The sequence below is a fragment of the Phytophthora ramorum genome, assembly GCF_020800215.1.
Source record: "Phytophthora ramorum isolate Pr-102 chromosome Unknown Phyram_PR-102_s0003, whole genome shotgun sequence".
NCBI classification, from domain to species: domain Eukaryota; phylum Oomycota; class Peronosporomycetes; order Peronosporales; family Peronosporaceae; genus Phytophthora; species Phytophthora ramorum.
The window spans coordinates 1116690-1133452 of NW_027150649.1; the positions used below are offsets into that span (position 1 = coordinate 1116690).

At 54.7% G+C, this 16763-nt stretch overlaps 9 protein-coding genes across 9 annotated transcripts; 4 read left to right on the forward strand and 5 right to left on the reverse strand.

Annotated features, from left to right (window-relative positions):
* Window positions 1–782: 782 nt before the first annotated feature.
* Window positions 783–3405, forward strand: KRP23_3522 (Calcium-dependent protein kinase 3; the record flags this gene model as incomplete). Its single annotated transcript, XM_067888382.1, has 2 exons — window positions 783–1862; window positions 1927–3405. 2 exons carry the CDS (start codon window positions 783–785, stop codon window positions 3403–3405), a joined length of 2559 nt encoding a protein of 852 aa, XP_067747631.1.
* Window positions 3406–3517: 112 nt separating this feature from the next.
* On the reverse strand, window positions 3518–4660 carry KRP23_3523 (uncharacterized protein; the record flags this gene model as incomplete). Its single annotated transcript, XM_067888383.1, has 1 exon — window positions 3518–4660. One exon carries the CDS (start codon window positions 4658–4660, stop codon window positions 3518–3520), a length of 1143 nt encoding a protein of 380 aa, XP_067747632.1.
* Window positions 4661–4898: 238 nt separating this feature from the next.
* On the forward strand, window positions 4899–5585 carry KRP23_3524 (uncharacterized protein; the record flags this gene model as incomplete). The annotated part of the gene is made up of 1 exon (XM_067888384.1): window positions 4899–5585. The coding sequence occupies one exon, from the start codon at window positions 4899–4901 to the stop codon at window positions 5583–5585; it is 687 nt and encodes a 228-aa protein (XP_067747633.1).
* A 343-nt stretch (window positions 5586–5928) lies between these two features.
* Window positions 5929–7356, forward strand: KRP23_3525 (uncharacterized protein; the record flags this gene model as incomplete). Its single annotated transcript, XM_067888385.1, has 2 exons — window positions 5929–7101; window positions 7165–7356. The coding sequence occupies 2 exons, from the start codon at window positions 5929–5931 to the stop codon at window positions 7354–7356; spliced, it is 1365 nt and encodes a 454-aa protein (XP_067747634.1).
* Window positions 7357–7498: 142 nt separating this feature from the next.
* Window positions 7499–9418, reverse strand: KRP23_3526 (uncharacterized protein; the record flags this gene model as incomplete). Its single annotated transcript, XM_067888386.1, has 1 exon — window positions 7499–9418. One exon carries the CDS (start codon window positions 9416–9418, stop codon window positions 7499–7501), a length of 1920 nt encoding a protein of 639 aa, XP_067747635.1.
* Window positions 9419–9575: 157 nt separating this feature from the next.
* On the reverse strand, window positions 9576–11045 carry KRP23_3527 (uncharacterized protein; the record flags this gene model as incomplete). The annotated part of the gene is made up of 6 exons (XM_067888388.1): window positions 9576–9923; window positions 10007–10232; window positions 10307–10380; window positions 10475–10605; window positions 10684–10879; window positions 10977–11045. 6 exons carry the CDS (start codon window positions 11043–11045, stop codon window positions 9576–9578), a joined length of 1044 nt encoding a protein of 347 aa, XP_067747636.1.
* A 325-nt stretch (window positions 11046–11370) lies between these two features.
* On the reverse strand, window positions 11371–12608 carry KRP23_3528 (putative transferase caf-17, mitochondrial; the record flags this gene model as incomplete). The annotated part of the gene is made up of 3 exons (XM_067888389.1): window positions 11371–11902; window positions 11971–12049; window positions 12116–12608. 3 exons carry the CDS (start codon window positions 12606–12608, stop codon window positions 11371–11373), a joined length of 1104 nt encoding a protein of 367 aa, XP_067747637.1.
* A 157-nt stretch (window positions 12609–12765) lies between these two features.
* On the forward strand, window positions 12766–13596 carry KRP23_3529 (Pre-mRNA-splicing factor RBM22; the record flags this gene model as incomplete). The annotated part of the gene is made up of 1 exon (XM_067888390.1): window positions 12766–13596. One exon carries the CDS (start codon window positions 12766–12768, stop codon window positions 13594–13596), a length of 831 nt encoding a protein of 276 aa, XP_067747638.1.
* A 182-nt stretch (window positions 13597–13778) lies between these two features.
* Window positions 13779–16742, reverse strand: KRP23_3530 (Ribonuclease 3; the record flags this gene model as incomplete). Its single annotated transcript, XM_067888391.1, has 3 exons — window positions 13779–16196; window positions 16271–16377; window positions 16442–16742. The coding sequence occupies 3 exons, from the start codon at window positions 16740–16742 to the stop codon at window positions 13779–13781; spliced, it is 2826 nt and encodes a 941-aa protein (XP_067747639.1).
* Between the last annotated feature and the right edge of the window lie 21 nt (window positions 16743–16763).

A 16763-nucleotide genomic window follows, 5' to 3' on the forward strand; every position in this document is an offset into this window, starting at 1 on the left:
TGCTTCAGGCGGATGTTGAGCACCGAGGGCCTTCGACCAGTGAAACACCAAATACCCGCTCGCTTCGGGTAGTAGGCATTCAAGTGCGAAGACGAAATGTCGTCGTGCTCGGACTGAGACCTGACGGCGAACGCCCCCACGACGACTTGATCGTCGCCGTCGACGAGAGCACTTATGAAAACGGGGATGAGAGGCCGTCTCGACCGATCATTACCCTGCGAACGACGGCGAGGATGAGATTGAGATCAGCAGTACCGGCCACGGTCTACCTCGCACCAGTACGCGGCGGCCGCGTCCAGCGCGTCGTCCACACGCTACCGCTTACGAGCACATTGAGAGAGCATTGTGATCGTCATCGACGAACTCCAAGATGGCGGCGCCAACATCTTGTGCATTCACAGCATTGACTTCGGCTTCATTTCACAGTTTGGGCCACTGACCTACATATAGCCAACACGTCCGAGATTGATCACAAGTGCATGGACAGCTTGCATGTATCAATCTCAATGCGTAAGACCCGCCCTCAGAGTTGGAAATTCCACTAGAAATAGCGTTTGGTGGCTGACGTCCGACTCGGTTGGGTGCTGCCAACGTCTTGAAGTTGGTATGCGGGCTAAAACCCAGATTTTACACCCGAATTAACCGTCCCGCCTGTTTGCGCGTCGTTCTGGGCACCACGGCCTCAGAAAGCCCTTTTCCGTCGGAATTGGAGGACCGAGTGGACACCTGCCGGCGTCTCCGCTCTCCTTCTGTCCGCCCACTACCCCCTCCCTTCACCACTAATGCCCCAAGCTCCTGCGCGCCTCAAGGTTCTCTTGGCGCTGCGTCGACGCTCCAAACTCCCGCGTCTACTGCCGCCCCGAGACGTCGAAGGGCGCCGAGCAGTCGCGTTGACAGTCTCTCAGCAGCAATTACGCAGCGTTCACGCCGGTTCCCAGCGCTCTGTAAAGGCTTCCAGCAGTTACAACAATGGGGAGAGCAGTGCCTCCCATGGGTGGCGTCAAGCCGCTGCTCTGGGCGCCGTTATGGGCGGTCTAGCGCTCGCCAGCGCCTCGGAATCAGATGCCGCCATGGAGAGCGCTCATTCTCAGACGATCCGGCGCGGACGCAACATCCACGACGACTATGATATCCTAGACGAGGTGGTGGGTGAAGGAGGCTACTGCGTGGTGCAGAAAGGGGTGGACAAGCGCACGGGCGAGCTCGTGGCCGTCAAGATGCTGAGCAAGAGCGAGACATCCGCCCGAGAGTTCTGGAGCGAAGTGGACGTGCTCCGTGTGGCTGGTCAACACCCCAACATTCTGCAGCTACGGGGCACGTACGAGACCGAGTACTGCTGGTTTATTGTGCAGGAATTGGCGCAGGACGGAGAGCTATTCGACCATTTGATTGCCAACGGAGCGTACTCGGAACGGCAGGCGAGCAACACGATACGACAGTTATGTGATGCGCTGCAGTACTTGCACCGCAAGGGCATTGTGCATGGAGACATCAAGCCCGAGAATATTTTGCTGCACAAGGGCCGCATGTGTCTCGTGGACTTCGGCGTGTCGTTCCGTATGGGCGAGCGCTTCTTCTACGACTCGCAACTAATGGGCACAGTAGCTTATGCAGCGCCGGAAACACTGGAGCATGGCGCATTGATTCATAGGAGAAATACCAGGGATGCGCTCAGGAAAGCGAGAGCCAACGGAGAGGACGTATCGCTTGATGAGAACGATGAGGACCTCGACAGCCAAGCGGGGCCCGACGCGATCAATTTTGGACCCAAAGCGGACATGTTTGCGCTGGGCATTGTGCTGTACATCCTGTTGTGCGGCTCCCATCCGTTTGACACATATAACAACTTATCCGACGAAGAGGTAAGGGTCGAAGTTTGCAAAGAAGTGAATTTAATCTTGCTCACATTAATGTTGTGCTCTCCAGATCCGAAAACGAATTTTGAAGGGCAAGTTCCGCACACAGTCCCGTGCGTGGCAGTCTATTTCTCCCTCTGCGCGTGATCTGATCCTGAAGCTGCTCGAGACAGATCCGAACCAGCGACTAAGCGCGGAGCAGGCGCTTCAGCATCCATGGTTGCGGAATCAATCCCAGCTAAGTCACGAGCCGATGAAAAATTCTGTCGAGCTCTTGGAGAAGTTCCAGCGTGGGCGTCGTCGCCTGCGTGCCAGCATTTTGGCTGTTCTCCTTCTTGATGCAATGGATGACAATATAGACGACGGTGACAACGAAGAGCTTGAAAGTGTGAAACGCAGTTTCGCTTGGGGGTTGAGTTCAAGCGTCGAAGCGCTGAACGAGAAAACAAACGCATTGCTTTCCACGTTGCATTTCTTCGACAAGGAAGGAAAGGGATTTATTTCCAAGAAGGACCTTGCTCGTGTTAGTGAGAGCTTGGGCAAGCACATGAGCGAAAACGAGCTGAATGAAATGCTGGTCGGTGCGACCGGTGACCCGGAACATAATGCCTCTACCGTGGAGGCTGTCGACTACGACAATGTGAAGATGACCATCTCCACGCTGCGATCAGCTACCTACCGTCCCGGAGAGGCCATTATTCGTGAAGGACATGCTGGTGCACATAACGTGTACTTGCTGCTGGATGGTGAAGTTGAGGTCTCCTGTAAGAACCCTATTAAGAGGTCTGACCCCACCAGCGAGTTAGGCGAAGGCGCCCCAATTACGAGCATCTCGGCGTACGAGCAGTCTGAGGGTTTTGCTGGGCTGTTGTCGCGTCCTTCGTGGCCAGGGTTTGTCCAGACTCGTCCTACTACGTCAGGGCATGAGGAGATGAAACTCAGACGGTTACCGAAGGGAACCTTTTTCGGTGAGATCGAACTGGTGCGTCCTGATGGGCGATTTTTGCCGCGCATTGCCACATACCGTTGCGCTGAAGGCAGCGACACGCCGTGCAAAGTTCTGCAGCTTGTGGCAGATGACTACCTGAATTTGAAAGGCACGTACGAGTCAATCAACAACCGCCTGGAGAAAACCGCACATCGTCACATCCGACAGCATTTGTTCAAGTGCGTTGAAGTTGCCAAGGGGTCCGTGAAGATGCGTACATTCGACACGGGTGATTTTATTTACAAGGAGGGCGAGCCTTGTGACTCGGTATTCATCCTACTGGACGGCCAGCTTGAAGTGCTGAAAGCGAAGGAGGGGGTAGTTGTGGAAGAGCTTCACCCGGGCGACTACTTCCCACTTGGTGTATCTGGTCAAACCCGAGCTTGCAAGATTGTGACGCGTCACTCGAGTGTGCGATGTACACAACCCGTGAAAGTGGTGGAAATTGGCGGTGAGACCTTCCGCAGCTTCTTGAGCAGCAACAAGTTCTTAGCTGCATACTTTCGTGAGGAAGTAATGACTCGGGAGCAGCAGCGACTTGATCGACTCATGACAGCATAGCGCTCGATTCTATCGTGGGGTTACAGCGGGGATGCACAGCCTACTTCGACACGAGAGAACGGTGAAGAAAAGAAAAACAAAGGCACATTTATACATTGAGTCTCGACTCGAATCAATCAGCAGTTGACGGGCGGCTAAATGCCGACGGCAAGTTCCTTTGTCGATCGTGTCTGGAGCCGGGTCGACTTCGTCCGGTTGTGCTAATAGGTGTGCGTGGTGGGGTTGGCAGAGGGAACGAAGTGGTCAAGTGAAGCACGCCGTCAATTGCAGCTAGATCATTGCGCGTCAACAGGCTGGAGTACAATTTGTGCGGGGAACAAGATGGATGAAATGCCGAGAAGGGATGCGCGAGCGGCCCGAAAATCGCGCGATGCGTGTCTTCCTGCGCTTCACTTTCCTGGTCGTCGTGCTGCAAGTCATAATATCCTTGCGGGATGACGACGAGACCTTTCTGGAGCAAGTAGCGCACAGCAATCTGCAGCGGGGTTTGCAGCACTGTGGTTTCACTGGGTGCATGAGAGCCCATGTGGTAGGATGCCGTCGAACCTTCATTTTCATGGGCTACCAGGAACTTGAACGGCCGCTCGCGATATCTCTCGGCAAGACTTTGAGTCAACAAATCCCAGCCATCCCGCAAATCTTGAGGCTCGAAAGTATCCAGGCAGTTGAAGGTAAAGCGTGCCAACACGTCAATACCATGCGCGTGGGCAAACGCAGTGATGTCTTCAAGTGGGACGTCAAGATTTGATGACTTTGACGCCATTCCGGGGAGCTGCACCTCGATCGACCAGGCTTCTGGTGGATTGTCCTGGTACGCCGTGAGCATGAAATCTACGTCTTGAACGCTCAAGTCGCTGACGCCGATGTGCTGTACCAGCCCTGCCTGCTGGATCGCCATCATGTGCCCCCAGGCCTCCAGTACTATGCGTTTGCGCTCGTGAATGCTACTCGACCCCGGCAGCGACTGCGCTTGAAGCAGCAGTACGTCCAGTTGCTGAAGCTGCAGTGTCATGAGCGCTTGCTCGACACGCGCTGCAAGATCCTCCAGTGCACAATCTACCGGGGTTGCAGCGACAACAGCAAAGTGCGTCCTCGACAGCAGCTCGTTGTCTGCACAAGTCTGCTGGAGTGCCTCATGCACAGCGAGCAGATCTTGTCGGTCGTCCAGACTGTACACCACCACTGCTCTACAGTTTCCCTGCGTCATGAGCTCAATCAGCAATTGGCGCTGCATATCGCTCTCATCCGAGGTCATATTCTCTCCTCCTATAGAAAATAAAAGCCGCTGTTGCTCACGGAACGCACTCGTCCGCCCATGAATTCCCACACTCCACATCTTGAAGTCGCCTTGCACTTGAACCGTCACCAGCCGAGTACTTCGAAATTTTCCCCGTATTGGTGAAGCCACTTTAGTTTGATGTACACCACACCATATACGAAAACGAGAGGCCCCTGATGGCTGGCACAGACCAAAGCTTCCTATTGACATAGAGATGGTGACCATGCTGGCGCTCGTGCGGACGGCCGCCAAGCAGGCGACCCGTGTACCGCAGCTGCAGGCAGCAACTGCGCGCGGTTTTGCGTTCCGCCCGCGCCGCAACGATGGTGACGACGACTCGTTCCGTGGCCGCCGGCGCCGCCCCGAGGACTTCGAGCCCAAGGAGGGCGCAGACGAGTCGGGTGACCTGTATGACCCGTACCGAGAGTACATGGAGACGACGGGCGAGCGTGGCTACCGGGACTTCAATTCGGACAACGCGGGCAGTCAGGACTTCCATCGTGAGTGGGAGGAGCCCGCCGCCATGATGGAGGACAAGTCGTGGCCCGCCACGACCGGCACGGACCTGTTCACGGACCTGCTCAACATCCCGAGCGAGCCGCCCAGCGGCGAGAAGCTGGACAAGATCCTCAAGGAGGCGTTCACCCGTATGGGCCACACGGGCCACATCGACGACGTCAAGCTGCCGGAGATGGACGTGCAGATCCCCGCCGAGCACCCGGACAGGGAGGCGCTCGAGATCATGAAGCTCTCCATGATGAACAACGGCCGCCTTAAGATGGACGATAAGAACGACTTGCTCACGTCCATCATCGACGAGCTCAACCACCTGCGCAACGACAAGACCACGCTGTTTAAGGGACTCGAGAGCAAGGACGAGGACGGGGACAAGAAGAACTAGATGACAGGAGCCTTTGCTGGCGGGGTATATAGGGTGCGTCTGCAGCGGAGCTGATCTAGATGGACGCGTCAAAGCGAAGTGACCCGACAGGTGGCTGCGGTCTCCGTCTTCGGCGTATATTCAATTCAATTGTGCTGCAGCGTGTCGCGATTTTTCTTGGCAAAGCTTCATCACTAACGGTTAGATGCGTTGTGGCAACCAGCTTTTTCCAATGCGCAGCTACTCGCAATGTGCTGCAAGTGTCAATCGTACCGACGCTACTTTTCCATTTTCTACCAATCCCGTGCCTTCTTTCTACATTAATCGCTATCTCCCCCCAATAACGTCGTCACTTCACCTCATAATGGAGACGCCTCCACCCGACTCGCCTTCCTCCTCGCGGCAGCGCCACATCTGGTCTAGCCGTGTACACCGCGAACTCGAGAAGTGCCGCGTGTTCGGCGCGTTGCCGCGTGGTGCCTCGCTGCGGCGCGCGCAGGTGTCCGAGTCCCGTGGCCGCTGCGAGGGCGAGTTCCAGTGCTTCGTTCCATTCGTAGACGGCTCAGACGCGCTCTCATTGGTGCCGCGCACGGATTTGGTCATCCGCATGCCGTTTTCCGATGCGCGACTAGCGGAAGGTGACGTGCAGTACCCATTTCTGGCACCCGAAGTGGAGATCCACCACGGAGCCATGTACCTGTCGACGGAATTGCGCGAACGGAAAGCTACCAAATCGGACGGAGAAGAGCCCGTTTTCCTGCTCAAATTGCCGTTATTGGAGCATTGGAGCCCTTCCACGACGCTGGCCATGCTGGTGCACGAGTTCTTCACCTTGGTGCAGCTGGACGACCCCACACCGGCCAAGGCGGCCACGAAACAGGGCAAAAACTCGCCCAGCAAGCACGAGAGCTCTCATGCTAGCAAGAAACCTATGAAGATGCGCAAAAGAGACGTGCGTGGAGCAGTGTACCCATGCCAGGAGATGGACCCTACGACGTCCACGTTGAAACAGACGCCCATGCTGCTGCAATCCGGAAATATTGCGCTGCTCATGCCGTCGAAAGAAGCAGGTGGTGCACTGGATGACGACCACGTGTACGTTGGGGACCTCATCTCGCTGCGAGATGTGGTGCGGATCACCCCGCAGAGAGGCAAGTCGCTGACGCTGTTTTTCAAGGACCGGGCATTGCCGTGCCGCACGTTCCTGAGCCAGTACACGGATGAAATTGTGAAGGACCTGCGGGTCATGATTGGCGAGACGAGTACGAACAAACGTGGACGAGATCAAACAGGAGCAGGCGCCGCTGGATCGACGGCGCTGTTGCTGCCGTTTTTGAGTGCCGAGCAGACAGAGAAAGCCAAGGAAATGTCGACCAAGTTTATGGGTAGGCTGGGCAAGGTTGCGACGTCCGTCTCGCGATTCCTGCGTGGTGACGAAGATGAAGCGATGGGGCAGCAGGCGGACCCACTAGCAAAGGCTTTTGCTGAGATCGATGCGCAGAAGGAGGCATTCTACCGGACACCGTCTAAAGCCAGGGTACGATTGTTGTGTATTTCTGACTGATTCCAATTAGGTTGAACTTATTTGTTTTTGCTACAGATGACGGAAATCACGCGGCGCTACCAGCACATTGCAGAAGAGTACGCGTACCTCAACAACCAGGAAGGGCATGTCGAACGTGCCATTTCAGAACTGCAGATTTTTATTGAGCACCCCAAGGCACAGCGTATCCTCATGGAAACTTACGCCTATGAGCAGTCCACGAAGGGTATTCGTGTTGGTCCAGCATAACTCAAACGCATTCAACCGCGCACAAAATGGTATCTTTTTCTTTTAGAACTAAGCTTCATTATGCGTTCCTACGTGTTCCGGTCCAAATTCGAGACAAGACATCGAATGCAGCCCACTCTTACCAACCCTATTGCAACACACTTTACTCGTCTTGAAGAGCAGGGATGGTGGACAAGTATTTCACCATTTGCTTGATGACCTTCTTGTCCAAGCGCTTCTTGTTTGCGTGCATTTGCTGAAGCTTTTTGTAGGCAGCCACGATTTGCATATGCAATGCACGCACCTGCTTCGCGTCTCTGGCGTTTGTCTTACTTGTGCCACCATTCGTGCTGTTCTTCTGCTGAACTCGACACTGCTGGTTGGCGTCCCAGAGATCCTGTTGCGCGGCTGTGAGATCGCGGCGCGCCATGTTAGCCACTCCTCGAGAGTACAGCGCAGCAATGAGCTTGCCACCACGGAGAGTAAGCGCATAGGAAAAGCATTGCACGGCTTGATCATGGTCACCCAGTGCAGTAAAGGCTTTCCCCATATTCATCGAGCAATCCACTGCTAGGTCGTTGAATGCAGTAAGCAGGGTCGTATTCATTCGCAGTCGGATGCGAGAGATCGAGACCCACTCGTCCTCACGGTCACCAGCATCGTAAAGTATCTCGACTTGGCTCGAAGCACCATTCTCTTCAACGTCGGATACCATTGCATCCTGCCAGTCACCACCTTGGCGCGAGCAGACTTGCACGCTGGCGCCAATACCGCAGCGCACCAAAAGTTTATCAACAGAAAGCGATCGAAGCGAGGTCTCTCCTTGAAGTTGCGCAGCACGCAACACCGCTATTGCACGCCGATAGAACACGCGAGCCGTAGGGTAATTTCCACGCCGGAAGAAAGCATTACCTTTCGTTTTGTACTTCATCGCCAGCTCCAAAGCCTTCTCCCCGCAGCTATCGTCGCAACAAGATCCATCATTTGATGGAAGACCTACCACGCTGCCGTGCTGGCGCTCGTACGTATCAATCTCGGGACTTAGCAATTCATACTGCGCCTCACACAGCCCTTTCAAGTACTCGTCGCGAGCGAGTTTGCTGTCTTTTAGTCTTACCAGCATGTGTGCTTTCTCCAAAGCACCACGTAGGTCCGGCACTGTCGCCAGCAAAGCTCGACACGGCGCACAGTCCATTAGCAACTGCAGCATGCGTACTCCATCGGCAAACACGAGTGACACTCCACTGAGCATCAGCGCCACAGCTAGATCACACACGTCCCGTCGTTTCTCGGCAACCAAAGCCAAAACATCCTTCTCCGTGCCTTTTGTAGCCGACATTTCAGAAGACGCATATTCGAAGCACACAAACGACGCCACTCGAGTTCCCACAACCACAAAGTTCTGCACCAAGATAATATCGAGTGCATCGGCCGGTTGCTCCAATGCTACCTGCAAAATACTACGCAGCACTCCAGTCTTCACAACTTGCTTGGCTTGGTCCTTCGTAGTCACTAAAGTCTCCAAAATCTGAGCCAGCCCATGTCGAAGCTGCAGGCTCCCCAGCGTCACGTACATTTGCTTAATGAGCTCCACGAATGTCCCGTCCTGCTCATCGCCAGATAATTCCACGTCCAGCAGATTGTCAGTAGCTAAAGACCCCAATCTCTTGGTGCTGTTAACAAGCTGCACCAACCATTGAGCCATCGCCGTCAGCACGTCACTAGACACGAACCGATCCGTCACCATCAAGCTCAGAACCGTTTGCAAATCCGCCTCCGAGGCTGGAAACTCGAGCCCATCAGCGTGCAGTAAACTCGTAAGCAATTGCCACTTGGCTGTGTGCAGCTCCGACGTGTCGTCGCTGTCAGCGGCTTGCAAATTTCCAGCCACCAAAGTGCTCTTCAACTGTTTGAGTAGTGCGACGTCGCTTGGGGACACTGTCCCGGTGCATAACTCAGTAAGAGACTTGAGGTGATCGATGCGGATGCTGTCGTCGATTTGATCTGCATCGGTGACGCCCGTGACGAGCTCAGGAAGCGACAGCGCGGCAGCATCTTGCGAGTGGCTTGCGTCCTCCTGCATCGTTGATTTGTTGTCGAAATATCCAATTTACAATTTGCTCTAAAAGTGAACATGGCTACAGATCGAGGACATCAACGTCAACTTCTTACCCTGGGTTATTTGATACTCTCTGCATTGTCTTCAGTTTGTCAGCCCAAGCGCCTACCTGCAAGCTTGCTTAGAAGAAGGAGTGGTTGGAGCCGAAGGGCTGCGAGAATCCGCCGCCGCCGCGACTGCCACGACCACTGAAGTCAAAACCAGAGTCCATTTCGTCATCACGAGGCATGCGCAAGTGGTCGGGGCCAGGGCCACCGAATGGCATTGGCGGAGCGGGGCCACGGGAAGGAGGACGGAAGCCACTGGGACCTAGAGGGTCGATGGACGGCCCGAACGGATCAAAACGAGCGCCAGGAACAGGCCCAATGGACGGATCTCCACGATGGCCGAAGAGCGGGTGGTCAGGGCCAACCAACATGTCCGGGTTGCCACCACCTATGCCTGGAGGAAACGCATCGCCACCACCCACCTAGAGGACGTCGCAAGGATGTTTACAAAAATAAAAAGTTAGTGTTGACACGGTTCTAGAATCTCAATATGTAGAAGACATACCGGGGGTATACGGACAGGAGCTGGAGCGCCAAAGTCTCGACCGTCTGCTCCAGGCGAGTACACAAGACCCGGGCTGCTGGCCACGGGGGTCGCCGTTTTCTTCTTTGCAGGGCGAATGCTATCTGCAAACGGGGTGAATTTCTCCCGCAGCGCCTTCATATTCTGGAGCAAGCCTGCCGCCGCTACCGGCGTCGTTGAATCACCAGAAGCAACAAATGTATCCACACTATCCGATCACGCAGCAGTTTGGTTAGCGAACGGTAGTGACCTTTCGGCCAAGACATCGTTCAGACAGCGTACCTCAACTCAATCGAGTGCGTGTGGTCCTTGTCGTCTGAAAAGTACACCTCAAACTTGCCTCCAACGAACAAACCCTACAGCAAACATCATAACAAGAGCCACCAAGTACAACCGATGAGTACATCCTCGCACAGATCATGGGCGTCATCCGCCAGCAGGATGTCATACTTGTAGAGAAAACTTCACCGAGTCGTCGTTCGGGTGGACGTAGGCAGCATTGAACAGTCCGTTTGCGCTGTTGCCGTCCCAATTATCAGGCAGCACGAACTCGGAGCTCACAGCCGATGACACCTTGTAACCTTACAGACAGTAGCAGCACCACAATCAGCACCCACTCTTCACCCCTCATAGCACCTCTCCAATCGTATGTACTGTACCGTCTTCAAGAAGCAGAGCGTGGATTGCCAGGAAGAGAGCGTCTCGAGGTTTCTGCACAGTCACAGACTTCTCTCTCAGCTTCATGGCGATTTCATCGCTTTCGTCTCTCGCGTTCTGGGCTGTGGTTGCTGACGAACTGAATTGTGTGGAGCTGCTGGACGCGCCGAACGCATCCAACGCCGCTAACATGTACGCCTGCGTCAATGTGTGCAAGGATTTCTCAAATGAGTTTCGAATGGACTGAAGCGCAACGCACGCAGCAGTGAGCTGTGTGGGACAGAGAAGCACTCACCTTGAGTGCGTCATTGGAGACACTGGCGATCGCAGCGTGGAGCTGTGCTCGATCCTGTTGGTCCGCCATGCTTCTTCAGGGTTGAAGACTTGTCTAAAATAAAAAGTCTAAAATTGCGAAACGATTGTGCTTTTTAAAAAGCACAATTTAAAATGGTGCGTACTGCAGACCACAATTCCAGCGGAAGGGTAATGAAGAGAACTACAGCATCAAGTATGCTCATGCCACTGCTTCCTGATGGTCTCAATTGAAATGAGCCTGAATGAACGTCTGCTGAAGTACTGACGGCAGCGAAAACGCCGAAAGTGATTTGTCTCCAGTTTAACCAACTCGTTGCTATTTGAATGGGTTTACAAAATGCGTGAGTGCCGCCGCTGTATGCCACGCTGCATCACTATAGCACCATCTTCCCGGTCTTCAAGTCCAACTGGGGCCACCATGCCGGTTGGTACGGAACGGCGTGGAAAGCACCGTCCTGCGTCGAGAAGTTCATGGTGGGCACAGTCTCTCCGGCCTCCGATTCTGTCGGCAGCAGATTGCCTAGTCGCATCATGGCAACCGCACAGCTTACGTTCTTGCCGACGTTAAAAATCGTTCCGACTGCTTTTGTTTGACCAGTGGCCACGATCTTGGCACCTGCTTCCGGTGCATTCACGTCCTGCCACCCCTTGGAATCCGCCAAGTAAGCACGTAGTGCATCATGTGACGGCTCATCAAACGGCTTGAACGCGAGCTCCGACAGTGTCTTAATCACGTCCTGCTGCTCAGCAGGGATCAGTGCAACCGGTACTAACCGCTTGCGAATGTTGCCCTTGAACTGCGTGCGAGCCGTGAGCTCCTGGCCGACGTAGCAGCCCTTGCGAAAGGACACGCCCTGCAGCAAGTCGAGGTTGCACTCGAGCGGGATTCCGTCCACTAGCTCCTTGCTATAAAATGCTAGCAGTCAGCATCATGATATGTAAAATAGCGCACTGCATTGCAATCTAGCTCTCACCCTTCTGCGACTCCAAGAGCGATACGGTGGTCCAAGTACGCCGACGTCTCCATCCTCTTATATCCCTCCGGCAAGTTCACTACAATTACAAGTGCTGGTTAGCAAATTGTAATCCACTCCACAGCCTCTATCCACAGCTCCTTACAAGTTGCGTCAGCAGGGACGATGGCCCTAACACCGAAGTGTTCTCCACGTGGGTCCGCATACACGACGGCGTCTTCTCCAGCGTTGAGCATCTGCAACTCGCCCAGCACTTTAACCGACGGGTGTATCGCCGCGTCCGCCTCGTCCACCGCCGGCACCGTGGAGTAGAGCGCCAAGGCGTCCGTCTTGTCCTCAATCTTGATTTTCATGCGCAGCTTGTAGCGCTTCCAGTGCTTGAGCAGCGGTTCGGCCACCTCCTCGTCGAAGTCCAGCAGGAACGCGTCGTCCGCCAGCTGCAGCACGTTGCAATCACCCACCACGCGTCCCTTGGAGCTCAGGAAGCCGCCGTAGAGCGCGTCACCGCGCCGCGTCACATGCTTCATGTCGTTGGTCAGCACCGCCTGGAGGAAGCGCGATGCGTCCGCTCCTTGCAGCTGCGTCAGCCGCCGATTGGCCAGGCGCACAACGCCCGAACGCCGCAGCACAGACGCCATCTCGCACCTCAGCGCACTTTGTCAAATGAAGCGTATCTTCAAGTCTCTTTTAAGTGCGATTACACTAATGCGACTTGATTCGCTGAAAATACTGTTGAGGCACGGATTGGTTGAAAAGTTACATTGCGAATTGACTGGAGTCACTATTGGATCAACGATGGGGGAGCGTGGTTTCGCCATCAAGGCGGACGCGACCAAGACGGCGTGGGAGTCAGACGAGTTCCCGCTGCTGTGCGAGAGCTGTCTGGGCGAGAATCCGTATGTTCGCATGATGAAGGAGGCGTACGGCAGTGCGTGCAAGATCTGCGTGCGCCCCTTCACGGTCTTCCGCTGGAAGCCGGGCAAGCGCGCGCGCTACAAGAAGACGGAGGTGTGTCAGACGTGCGCGCGCATGAAGAACGTGTGCCAGACCTGCGTGCTGGACCTGCAGTTCCATCTTCCTGTGCAAGTGCGCGACGCTTTCCTGGCCAAGGACGAAGGCGGCGGTGCCCAGTTGGCCGTCAACGTTCCCGAGAGTGACGCCAACCGCGAGTGGTTCTCGCAGCAGCACAGCCGCATGCTGGAGCAGGAGGGTGCAGTGTCAGCCTATGGCAAGGCCTCAGGATCAGCTGACAGCGCGCTGCTGCGCATGGCGCGTCGGGAACCGTACTACAAGCGCAACCGCGCGCACTTGTGCTCGTTCTACGCGCGAGGAGAGTGCAATCGAGGCGACGAGTGCCCGTATCTTCACGAGATGCCCCGCGACAAGGACGACCCGTTGGCTAAGCAAAACATCAAGGATCGGTTTTACGGCAAGAATGACCCCGTGGCCGTGAAGATGTTGGGTGGACAGCAGCGACGGGACGGGAAGAGTGAGCGCAAGCCCCGTGGGCCACCACCTACACCAGAGGGCGTTTCGAAGCCGAAACCACCTCCACTCCCGCCTGGAAAAAAGCCTCCGCTCCCTGCGGGACCACCACCGTCAGCTGTGGAGGAGACGAAAGACTAGGAGGCGGATTAGTACACGTTAGGCTATACATTCAGCACACAAGACCGTAGAATAGTGACACTGCGACTGCGTTTCATTCTTTGTGCTCACTAGCAAATACGAACAAGAAACTCCTTTCATTTTCCTTGTACGTGATGGTATCTTTGACATCAGCAACGCTTACCAGCCTCCTGCACTTCAACCTAATCTTCATGCAGACGGACGCCGTAGAGCATTAGAGCCCGCATGCAGGCCGCGTCCTGAGCAGCAGAAATGGTCCGTCCAAGAGCACGAGACACTTGGAAACCGTTCACGTAGAGCGCCACAGCGTGTTTAGGCGGTTCATTCTTCTTTTTCTTTTTGCCAGCTCCAGTTGCCGTCTCACTGTCGCTGTCTTTGTCCTTTGGCACCAACACACCCGCTTCGCCGGTTGTCCCGGGTGCCTTGATACTCTTGAATTGGCACAATATCTGCCGCCCGCTCGAGCGACTCCACTGCGTCACGTAGTGGGTAAGCACCTTGCGCGGATTCATCCACTGGCGACGCCGAATAGCTTCCGTCAGCCGTGGAAACAGCAAACGCTCTAAGATTGAGCGAACTTTCCCTAAATCACCAGGATTCTCCATGTACACAGCGCCAAGAGTAGCTTCGAACACATCAGCTAGCACGTCTTCCACATACAAGTTGCCGTTCTTCTTGACCTCGCTGCCCAAACGGATGAACTCTTCGTAGCCAGCTTTACGTGCCACAATCGCCAGCTTTGTATTTTTCACCAGTGAAGAGCGTACCTGAGTGAGCAAGTGCTCCTGGTGGTACGGAAAGGCATCGACGAGGAACTCTGATGATAGCAGCTGCAGCACAGCGTCGCCAAGAAATTCGATGCGCTCGTAGCTTGGGTCATGGCCGATAAACTCGTCATCGTCGATTTGAGGTTTCTTGAACGAGGCATGCGTGACCGCTTGAAGCCATAAATGCGTATTAGTGATTTCCACGCCAGAGCGCCCCGCAAAACGACGATGCAGCAATCGTGTCTCTGCGTACTTGCTCCACTGTTTGATAGCAGCACGATCCATATCGACGAACTTTTTCGCCTTAACTAGGAGTTCATCGGTCGTGAGGAAGCACAGATCACGTAGCTCGGAATCGTGCATGCCCATGAGCTTCCCAAGCAGTGCACGGCATGGAACAATACCTTGGTCTTTGTAGAGCGCGCCTAGTAGAGCTTCGAAGCAGTCAGCCGTAATTTTTGCCTTGATCTCTTCATTCAGTTTGGATAAGTCAAACGCGCTCAGTAGCAGCGACTCAAAATTTGCTGTTTTTGCCATTTTGCCGAGACTGTCATTGTTAACGATATCAACACGAGTCTGATGAAGGAAACCTTCCTCAGCATTGGGCAGCTTCAAAAATGCGGACGAAGCCACGAGAAATCCAAGAACAGCGTCGCCCAAAAACTCCAGTCGTTCATACGGACACAAATATCGTGAGTGGAATTCCTCCTTGAAATCGCCCGACAAGTGTTTTTCCGCAACCTGCCTCAGTTTGGTGGCGTTATTTCCTGCTGCCTTGCCAGCTACGGGTGTTTCGCTATCAAGCAGCATGCTACGTGATCGTTTGAGAGAGGCAACGTTCTCGAACACGTGTCCAAGTCGCACGCGCGATCGTGTCGCCTCTACTGTGTTGACGTTCTGCATACCAACATCGATGTATGAACCGTGGGTGAATGCTTGGCGCAGTAACGCCTTGTCCTTGAATTTCAGATCCATAGCCGCCTCGAAGCTTGTAAGAAGCTTGAAGTGACGAATGTACTTGAGCACCATTGGCATCGCACTACCCACCTCGAACAAGTCAGTCCGTATACCCGTAAGATGGCACTCAACTGGGCGTACTTCTTCAGATAGGGGCTCAACCTCAGGCGATAACTGCAGAAACGCCCCCTCTTCCTGCCACTTACGAATCCTCTTTTTGGCCTTGGCACCATCGTAGTTGTGTGCACCTTGGCTGCGGTGAGCAATTGCACGCACCACGTATCGTCCATCTTTTGTAACGACGCTATGCTTCTCGCCAGATGAAATCTTACCCTCCGCCGTTTCCAGCGGTACTGAAACAAGCTCGTCAACACGGAAGGCCCTCGGCTGGCCGTTGATGCGAGTGGAGACGATGCAATCCACAAGCTCACGGTGATCGAACTGTAGTAGGAAGTCATGTACCGTAAACTTAGCACTTGTATCCAGATACTCCAATACTTTCTGCACTGACAGCAGTCGTCCCACAGCATAACCCACACGGTTAGGCGAGTGCAAGTCTTCAACATGGAGCAGTGGCTCTTCGTTCACGGCAATAAAGCGCGGCACCAAATGGTAGTCGCCACAAATCTCGGACGCATCACCCGTGGCGTGGGCTGGGTCCGGAAAAACTTTTCCGAACAAGTGAGCCGGTTGAATGCCCAGCAACTGCTGGAATACATATCGCTGCAACAAGAACAGCGAGTCGCAGAACGAACGATGAGCCTCTCCGTTGACGTCCGCATCCAAATCGTTACCGGTGGTTCCGCGCACCGACGACGGCAGTTCCTCCGGGATGAAATGGATCTTGCACATGACCCCTCCACGAGTATACTCAAACTGCAAAGGAAACACCACAATACTAGACATTTAGTACAAAATGGTACACTCCTCGAACAACTCCGTTCACTCACCCTTGGCACCTCGGGCGGGTCGCCATGACACAACAAATAAAACCCATCGAAGATGTAGACCCCATTCTCAATCACGATCGTAGTCTGCCGCGGGCAGCGTGGGTTCACTGCAACAGACACGTCCAATGTCAGTGTGTCATTCCCACCACTAGCTCGGACTTTAGTGCTCACTCTCAGCCTCCCATTGGAGACGGAAGCACTTGGTGGCTTTGCAGTGGTAGGACACGTGTAAATAGTCGTCTCCGGCGTTTGCAGCTACTGCGACAGGTACTACGGAGGGCTTTGGCGTTGTAGCGAACGGATTGGACGTTGGCTGCAGCGGAATGATCGGTGGTGGGGTCGTTGCCGGCTCTGGAACTGGCACTGGCTTGGGCGGCGCTACTCCTGCCCCTGCCGACGCCGACGCGCCCAGGAACGAGGCGTTCTCGTGCTCCATCTCGCTGATCGAGAGCCCAACGGACACGTCGTCCATCACTGCGTAACCAAGCCTTGA